The sequence below is a fragment of the Drosophila subobscura genome, chromosome U (assembly GCF_008121235.1).
Source record: "Drosophila subobscura isolate 14011-0131.10 chromosome U, UCBerk_Dsub_1.0, whole genome shotgun sequence".
NCBI lineage: Eukaryota > Metazoa > Arthropoda > Insecta > Diptera > Drosophilidae > Drosophila > Drosophila subobscura.
The window spans coordinates 10,000,001-10,009,705 of record NC_048534.1 but is presented as its reverse complement, the minus strand read 5'-3'; the positions used below and the strand labels follow the sequence as shown (position 1 = coordinate 10,009,705).

At 42.2% G+C, this 9,705-nt stretch overlaps 1 protein-coding gene across 3 annotated transcripts in view; it reads right to left on the bottom strand.

Annotated features, from left to right (window-relative positions):
* Positions 1-3,675: 3,675 nt before the first annotated feature.
* LOC117900710 (roundabout homolog 1) overlaps positions 3,676-9,705 on the bottom strand; it is a 49,271-nt gene continuing 43,241 nt past the window's right edge. For all 3 annotated transcript variants that reach the window (XM_034811168.1, XM_034811170.1, XM_034811169.1), the window contains one exon: positions 3,676-6,006. In XM_034811168.1, the coding sequence (XP_034667059.1) occupies positions 5,225-6,006 (782 nt within the window). In that variant the 3' untranslated portion in view covers positions 3,676-5,224. The remainder of the gene's footprint in view (positions 6,007-9,705) is intronic.

Sequence of the window (9,705 nt, the reverse complement as noted above, 5' to 3'; positions counted from 1 at the left end):
ACATTAAACATGGAATCGTAGCAGAAACGCGGCTGGGAGCAGGACCAGAACTGGGACTCAAACAGAGTCCTGGTACACGGGTGTTGCCAGGGAGGGAGGGGTGTTCGGCTGTTAGCTCCCTTGGCCACAATCAACATCATTAACGCGTGCTCTAAAAGCCATTTATTTAGTGGCCAATGCAGACAGGACAGACAGCCATGTTAAAAATTCTCAAAGGCTCGAAGCGACAGCACCGAGTGTGGGAAACTATAAATTTAACGCTTTTAGCATAATTGCTGGCGCATGTGCGTGTCGGCCCAAAAGACGAATGGACGACGCTTAAGCGTTATGATAAGTGGCCGCCAAAGGATATAAGCGTCAACACTGGCGAACGCTAAGTTATGCCCTCCATCCGGCCATTACACTCGACCGAGTCCTCAGTTCTCGTGTTGGTTTTCCACTCATATTACTGTGGTCTACGATGACGATGGCAATTACCACCAGCCTCCTCCTCCTTCCCGACCGTTGTCAAAATATTTTGCCTCTTAATAAGCTTGCGAGGGACTGCGCTGAGCTGCTGTTGTTTAACCCTTTTAGGATAACAAACACTTGAGAGGGAACATTGAATATTTATCGTTTGTCTAATCGAGGCAAATCAGGTCAGGAAGGCAAGGAGAACGAGCTCAATGGGGCGGATAGGCGTGATTTATGTGTTTCAGATCTGTCGTAATTGCCTCAAATATGCGTGCACGCCCAATACAAATTGACATCACTCAAGGAAGATGAATGTGAAAAGAGATTTATCAAGAGAGAACACATATTTCTTGGTCTGGGAATGGGGGGAGAAAAAATAAAATCAAATTAGTGAATTGGCACAGCAGAGGAGCTACCCAAACTTCGATACAATCGAAAGGGGACTCTGCTGTGACAGATTTAGCTTTCAATTACACTTGATAAAATATATATAAAAAAGTAGAGCAAAGTTCCAATTCCGTTCTTCTGTCTCTTCTCTCATGTGTTCTCCTGCGCTTGACACTTTTTAATTGTTTTTGATAAGAGCGAGTGCAAAGTTAAATTACATTTGGCAGTGACTACTTTCGTTTGTCAACCGAGTAGGATTGCCGCCGATTCCCGAGTTCATTGAGATATGCGATTACCTCGTAAAGCTGAAAGTATGCAGCCACGAATGTGGCAAGGTGGAAGTTTCATTGCCTCTACTTTTACTCACCTTGAGGCTAGGCGCGAGGCCTGGTCTCCGTGCTCGCACTCTGCTGCGGCCAACAAGTGAACATCCAGAAAGACAAACACAATCCCAACCAGAGACACGCGCATAGAAAAATGTCGTCTGCATTTGTTGGCCCTCTTGGCGCACTTCTTCCCGCTCTCTCCTTGTGTTGACGTAGATTTAATTACAATGTTGGCGCCTGCATTCACGTTTATGCCACTTGCCACTCGGCATCCTCACGAGCCTCCGTTGTTATTGTTGCATGTGCAAACAGCTCCCGTTCCCCCCCACCGTCCAGGCCCGACTGACATGGAGATGATGCTTGGGTCTGCTGGGGGCTGGCTGCTGCCTCTTGGCGTGGAATAGTAGCTGATGCTTTTGTTTAACAACAAATACTCAGAGCAGCCCCTAGCACATATGGCCCTCTGCTGTGCTGCAGGGTCTGGGTCTGGCCTCGTCGGTTGCTACTTTTATGCACTTTTACAAATTGAATTTTCCACTTGCATACGTCCCCAGAATCGTTCCACACACACACAGACATACAGAGGCCGTGCAAGGCAAGGCGGGAGTAACGCTGCAGGATTCCCCCGTTTGTTTCCGTCACCTATTTTATGTGTGCCTTTTTTTTTTAGACGAACTTTAACTTGAGGCATATATTCCTGATGGTTTTTTATACCCGGTACTCGAAGAGTAAATAGGGTATATTGTATTTGTGCGGATAACGGTTGTATGTAACGCACAGAAGGAAACGTTTCCGACCCCATAAAGTATATATATTCTTGATCAGCATAGCCGAGTCGATTGAGCCATGTTCATCGCGTGGGCGCCACTGTGCAAAGAGGTGACTGTCAAAATTTGACAAAAATAACAGGAGAGATTTGTTTTGTTGTTTTCTCCTTTATTTGTAGTCCGACCAGGATGTGCCACGCCCCCTCGTGATCGGCACAATGTCCTGGATCCTTTGCGACCAGTTCGGGTGCAAGGACATTAAGGATAATGCCATTTTCACGTTGTTTTTTCTTTTTAGTCTCTACAAGGCTATAGCTCAGCTGTTTCCTGTCGAAAAAGGACATGTCACGCCTCCTCGGGATCGGGAAAATGTCCCGGATCACTTCGGGTGCTAGGACATTAAGGATAATGCCATTTGAATATTGTTTTTCCATATAATACCCTTCAACGCTATAACTCGGCTGTTTCCTGTCGGATCAGGACATGGCATGCCTCCTGGCGAAGGTACGAGTCTCCTGTATCGCTTGAGTCCACCAAGGACCACAAGGACTGCAGGATATGGCTGTCCTACGCTATTTTGTAACTGGGAACTTTTCAGCCTGAAAGTATGCTATACTTTTGAGAACAAAAGCAGCCCCCAAAAGATACTTCAGTTTATTAGCCTCTGCCCTTGACACGTCTCTGCCGCTGCCTCTGCCGCTGACTCTGCCCTGACTCTGCAGTGTGTGTTTCTAGGGGAGGGTGGCGAGCTAAAGGAGCGTGTTGGCGTGAGTAGTGTTGTTCATGTAGATGACAGATGAAGAAAAAATGTAAAATTTGACAAATAACCGCTAAGTTGCAGATGTAGTACTGAGTGCCGGGTATAAAAGTTGTGACGCGTAAGAAGCGTCTCGTTTTATTTTATAATTGGTACTCGATGATACACATATTTAAGCGTTTTCGACTCCATAGATTAAGTACATCACCGATTAGTTGATCCTCAAAATATGTAACAATAAATGAATGTAGAACAAGCCGAGTTGTCTTACATTTAATATGCTGCTCGTTCCACTACTAATTGCGTGGAAATTTCGCTCATTTCCACTCGACAGCTTTTCAATGGCAGCCGCAACAATTTCCACACACACACACACAGCTGAGGCAGTAAAAACTGCAACCATTTCTATAAGCGTGCCGCAACAAAAGGAGAGGGAAATCTGTTTGGCCTGGATTTTTTTCTCCCATAAAATTCTGTGCATGTGTTACGCATTTCACTCTCGTTTTCCCTCATTGTGCTGCCTGCTTGTGTTCTCCTTTTTCTTCCTCCTTTTTTTTTTCGTAGTTGTTTGGGTGAATTGTTGGCTGAACAACTAAAGGAGGGGGCATTGTGTGTTCGGTCGAGCGTATAAACGCAAAATGCTGCTGGCATATGTCCATTTAAAGAATCATTTTTTTGAATGTTTAAAATGAATAAAATAAGTCCAAACTCTCACATCAGAGGTTGCCCCTGGTACTCTGCCCTTAATATTCATCTGGTTTGATTTCGGTTTGTTTTTTGTTGTTGTTTAGTTTATTTTTGCTGTAAACTTTTGCGTACATTTACATACAAATATGTCACATAGATATGCACTCACTTATCCACATAGATAGATCTATAGATAAACATATATGCTATATTAAGTATGATATAACTAACTAAAGATTTTCCCGTCTTTAGTTTCTGCTGAGCTTCTTACGTACAATTATATTTTCTTTGGATTTTCAATGCTGTTCGCTTCAGGGACATCTACATTTATATATTTATTTAATTTTGTCAACATTTTAACATTCATTTCAACTGGCATACTTTAATGGATTTATTTACAAATGTTAAAGCGCACAAATTGTGGGGCAATTTCCGCTTAAATTTGAAGAGAGCTTGTCGAGGGTCTTAGGCATAATTAAATGGAGTCTGAATTTATACAAAAACGTTTGCTCTTATTGCATGTATGTATGTACAGTGTCATGAAATTCGTTTAATATCCATTAATGTTATATTTTATTTAAATATTTACATTCAGAGGAGCACAAAAAGTGCACTAATTAAACTCCCATTAACATGAGCAACTCGGAAATGAAAGCGTGAAAAAAACTATAATTTCCAATATATTATTTTAAATGGGCTTTTTATGTTGTTTTTCCAAAAATTGCAATTGAATCAAATCGAATGCAATAAAAAAACGAATCATTAGCAGCTGCCTTTTTCCAGGACCAACAAGGGAAAAACTATTACATATATTTATTTTTTTTATATTTGTAGCATCAACCGTATATCTAATAAACGACTTAATTCAACACTTACATATTTTCTCGTTTTTTTTTTTTGCTTTGCTATTTTGTGGCTTACATGTTTTGGTTTTCCATTTGTTATACGTTGGCTAAATTTACTAGGTAAATTCGCTATGTACTTTTTTTATGCATAAATACTTTCATCTAAATGCAAATTTGATTAACCGTTTTTCACACATTTTGTTTGTGTTCTTTTTCTCCTTTTTTTTTGACTATAAATAATTTATTTCCATTTAATTGGATCTATTTATGGTTTTTACAATACGCAACATTTTTCGTAGTCATTCAGCTCTGCCGCAACTGCTTGGCTTTCTCATGTCTATAACTTTCTGATTCCTTAAATATGTTAAGGACATTGAAATAAAATGGTCAGCATAGCAATTATTTGTAACAGCATTAAAGAATTCAAAATGGGATCTAATGAAATAAAATTGCAACTCTAAATATATTCGGAGAGATATTTTCTTTAAAAGTATGTAAATATATAAAACTGAGATCAAACAAATTGAAGAATACAAATTGAGCTTGAGCCTTAATATGTTATCAACTAATCAGATACGGATTGACCTTAATAATATGGATAAACGGATATACATATACATATGCGATTCTGTCTTTCAGACAGTTAAGTGAGCTGTTGGCTGCGCTCTTCGATAGCATTATCGACACTCCACACTGGAAATCGAGTTGCAGTTCTTCCTCAGTCAACTGTCAATCAACTCAAAGCCCGTTTGACATCTAACATGATTTTCATTTTACGCTCTAACATAAACATATCTATATCTAATGTATCTCTGTATCTGTATCTGTATATGAATCTGTGTGTAAGTACCACGAACTGCAGCTATCTGTGCTGTTCCTCTCGTCTATGAGCTCTCGTCCTGCTCCACGCTGGGACGTCCACGTTCTGCCGGTTTGATTTTATTTTTCAAGCTGCTCTTGTGGCCCAAATGAGTTTCTTTTTGCTTTTGCAATTATTTGATTTCATCTTGAAAACTTTTGAAGGCAGGGCAGTGCAAATGTATTTGGCTTGGCTGCGGATGTGGCTGTTGTTGGCATTGTTGTTGCTGCTGCTGCTCTTGTCGCTGCGGTGTATATGGCGACAACCTTATTACCAGCGAGTGCCCAAAATGAAAGCATTAAATGTTGCCTATGCGTCGTGCTAATAGAAAATGTGCCGATGTGGCGGCCGATAAAATGCAGCAGCATCGGGCGGAGCACAACAAAGCTGCCAGCCAATATTACTATGCAAATGAGCATTGGCCATTGCCACTGCCTCTTCCACTTCCATTGCCGTTGGCATTTCGAATGTTGTGCTGTTGACGCAACACACGGCGTATGAGCAATGTGAAATATGCGCAATTGCCACGCCCAAAATGGTAGGCTGTTGATGGTGGTGGTTGTCCTGCTCCCACTCCTGCTGCTACTGCTACTGCTGCCCTTAGTCGTGTTGCTTTTGCTGATCTCCCAGCATCCAGCTGCCTCGACAACGTTGACAACAGTCTCCTGTGTGGTGGGCGGCTGGTTTTTCATATTACTCATACGCCAGCGACTCGGCGATGATGGCGATAACGTCGACAGCCAGAGCGCCGCTGGCATGGAACTCGATAAACGTTTGAAAATCCCCAATGATTGCGTTTTAATGCCGCGCATTATTTTACCAAGTAGATTATGCTGCGCCAGTGAGCCTGCAGAATTGTGAAATGCTCCAGGCGGATTACGCACGGGCGTTTGATTGTTATCGCCATTGTTCCCAGCATGGTTGCCTGTCGAGGAGAAACAGAAACAGAAAGAGAAAGAGAAGCGAAAGCACAAGTAGACCATGTAGTAATCAGTTTTTTGGTTAGTCGGGTTTATGTTTTCATTTATTTTGTGCGTTTGGCGAACACCAAACTGCCATTGGATACATTATCATCAAGGGGACTGGGGTCAGATGGGGATTGCTATGGGTTGTGGGGGTATTGGTTGGGGTTACGGTGTCTGGCATTAAAGAAAATTGCTCTTGACTGTCGGAAAGTATGCTGTGCACTTAATAGTTCTTCGTGTGTGCTTTGGTTTTGGTTTTGGGGTTACTTTGCTGGTTAATTTATTGAATTTGCTTTTGGGCACTTGGTCCATTGACATTTGATGATTAGAAGGAGAGAAATGACCCGGATTAAAGAGAGTCATTCGGGTTCAGAGGGATATCTGTTGGGTTAACTTAATGAGAGGGAGAATAAATCTAGAAATATATTTAGGAAGGAATTAGTTCAGAGATTTTAAACTGTGCGCAAGGACTCAATTCTGCGAGTTATATTTTGTTTTTCTCTGAAGAGAGGTTCCCTTGTGCTCTGTTTATTCCCTCTTTGCTCACACTCTACGTCTGAAACTTTAATATTTCACTTTTACAATCACTTGACAGGTGCAACGACTGGCGGGACACACCCTACAGCCATGTAGCGCCAGTCTCAATCCTTCACGGCTATATTTATGGACTTCACTTAGCGCCTGCTGCCCTTGTCTGAGTAGACGACTTCATCCTGCTTGCTGACATGCTCCTTTCTCTGTGTATATTTGCTACGTTTTACAGCGTCATTGTGCGTCTTTATAACGTCAAGGCATTGCTCGGGGCATTTGGACAGCGATTACTAGACAATATTTCACCGCCCGTCTTTTGACATCTTCAGGTCCCAGTCCCCGTTCCCATTCCCCCACTTTGTCCGACTGATTGAGTGCTGTGGCTGTGCTGGTTTTTATGCACGTCATTGAACGCACTTTGTTGACCGCATGTCAATGTCTGATGAATGAGTTACAGTGGGCCCCGAATGGGGGTGACAATGTTGAATGCAATAATAACTGCAAATTAAAAAATCATTCCCTAATTGCAACCATCCATCATTATCCTTTTGCGTTTCTAGTTCCCATTTTTCACCCTTTTGACACAGTTGAGTCCCCAGGGCGTCCCACTGTGACGGGTTTGTAGGGGGGCGTACAGCAACTTTTATATATATATACTCGTTGTATTTTATCTGCTTTTAATCTTTTGGCATTTGGCTTTTCATCAGCTGGCCCCATAAATAACAACAAAGTGGTCTTTAAGAGCCACATTCCGTGGGTACTCCTGAATCGATTGTTATGTATGGTTATGGGGCGGTTGACTCTGGCTGTTGTTGTTGTTGCTGTTGTTCTTTTCACACAACAGTCAGAGTCATAAATATAAAGTGATAGATGCGCACATTGTGGGTCAGCTGGGGAGGAGCCATTGCTGGCCGTGGGCCAAAATTGAAATTGAATTGTTCATAAATGAGGATGGGACTTTCAATGGAAATGTTCAATGTTGAACGTAGCGATAGGAAAGTTGAAACTGCCTATTCTATAATCATTATATTAAGTAACACTGTTAAACACTTCATATGTCCCGGGGCCATAGGATGTCCCCAAAGCTTCGACCCACATGTGTGTGATCAAGCAGCCCCTCTGATTGTTTTATCAAAGCTTGCCTCATGCCTATCCCCTGTACGCAATTGATAGATGTCAACGGAAAAACAAAGACAGATAGATTCGGTTAGAGGTGAGAGGCAGAGGTAGATTCAATGCCCGCATTTACGCTTGATTGAGGACACATTGCAAGAGGTGTCAGAGCACAGACAGACAGACAATTTTGATGGCATATTTCATTTGATGTCAAGCAATAAATATTTCCCTTTTGGGCATTCCTCCACCCCCTTTTTTTTTGTCTTTCGTACCTTTTTGATATTTTATTTATAAGCCGCGACGATTCGTTGAGAAATCAACGTCAGAGCTGCCAATCGACAATCAATCAAAAAAGCATTTCCCATCGGGGATTTTGTGGGTACACTTTGTCGGGCCTTTGTTTTGAATGCGTTTAAATAAAATATTGAACGCCAAAAGCTGTTTGATTTGCTCTCGTTTCCCTTTTTAGTCCCAAAATCCGGCGACTCGCTGAAATCAATATTTATTGTGCGAATATTTCAACATTCTGGCTGATGGATTTGAAATGGGTAAACAGATCCAGAGTGGAACTGAAAGAGTTGGAAGTTTCCCCTTCATTTGCTTTTATTCTTAAATATTTTCCTAACATTTTGTGGTCATCATTTGCAGAGTTAACATTATTTAAGTTTTTTTTGAAGTCGTGACATCCTGTAACCGTTAGACGGAAAACCACTTGAACCAGAACCTTAATGAACAGCATTTTCCATCCCCTAATTGCATTCTCTTCTACTTCTGCATCTCCGCCCAAGTCTCTTCATTAAACTGCCCCGTCTTCCCTAGAGGCAAACATGGAAGCTTGGGGCACCAAACTCCAATGTTGAATCAATAAAGTCAACGGCCCACAACTATAAGAAAAGCCTTTTCCACTCGACCCCACACTGCCTGTCTGCCACCCCCACTTACACCCATATTTACTCCCCTACTAGCTTCTCCCACCATGAGCAGGCATTTTATCTGTTTTTTCCGCATTCTTCCTTGTTTTTTTCCTCCTTTTTTCGGGCACTTGCAATGCACGAATGCCTCCAGAGGCAGTGCCGGGGACAGAGCACCAGCTCTGGCTCCAGCCAGCAGAGGAGAGCAGAGGAGACTGGGGTAAACCCAGCCAACAGTCCGCCCCCGCTGGAGCATTTTGGCTTCAGTTCATTAGTGCAGTCGGTTGAACGGCATTTTACGGACGCGTGCCTTAAATAATTGCATTTTAAATGCAATAAACACAGACAAAAACACACCCAGAACCAGAATCAGAATCAGAGCCAGCAAAAAGGAAACCAAAATATTTCTGGTTGCCGATTCAATAAGGATTAATTCAGCACCAAGAGCATGTAGCTGAAAATTTGAAAGCCAATGTTCATGGTTAATTTGCTGCATGTGGCCGGGATATGCCACCGACTAATTTGGGGACGCATCCGTATCCGGGCAGAGTTTAGCCGCCACATTTGACAAACCATAAAACGCATGCAACAGGACACGTGTCCCACCCAAACGCTGCTACATGGACATGGACCGAGTTGGTCATTGACAGCGACAGAATGTCAGTGTCAATCAACATTGTCGCTAGTTGTACTATTGCTGTACTCGAGTTGATATTGTTGCTGGTGCTGGTGCTGGCGCTGCTCCTGCTGTGGAGCACTTGCCACCCGATGGCATTTTTATTGCTGCAATATTTATCCGACTGCCAACAAAAGGGATCAACAGATCAACACACAGCCCGGGAACAGCCACACTGATGCATTCAGCCACAGAACATGACAAATGCAATGCCCCAAAATGTCTAACATCCATTTCGAATTGGGAATGGAATAAAATACAAATAAATTTCCTTTTTCCTTATTTGTATGTTTTTACCAATGTTGTTTCGCATTTTATTTTCTCGTTTCCTTTGCTTTGCTCCGACCGTGTGGTTGGTTGAATTTGTTGTGGCTTTTAGGAATTTGCCATGTTGGATTTATTAAATTTATTTCGAGTTGAAAAAT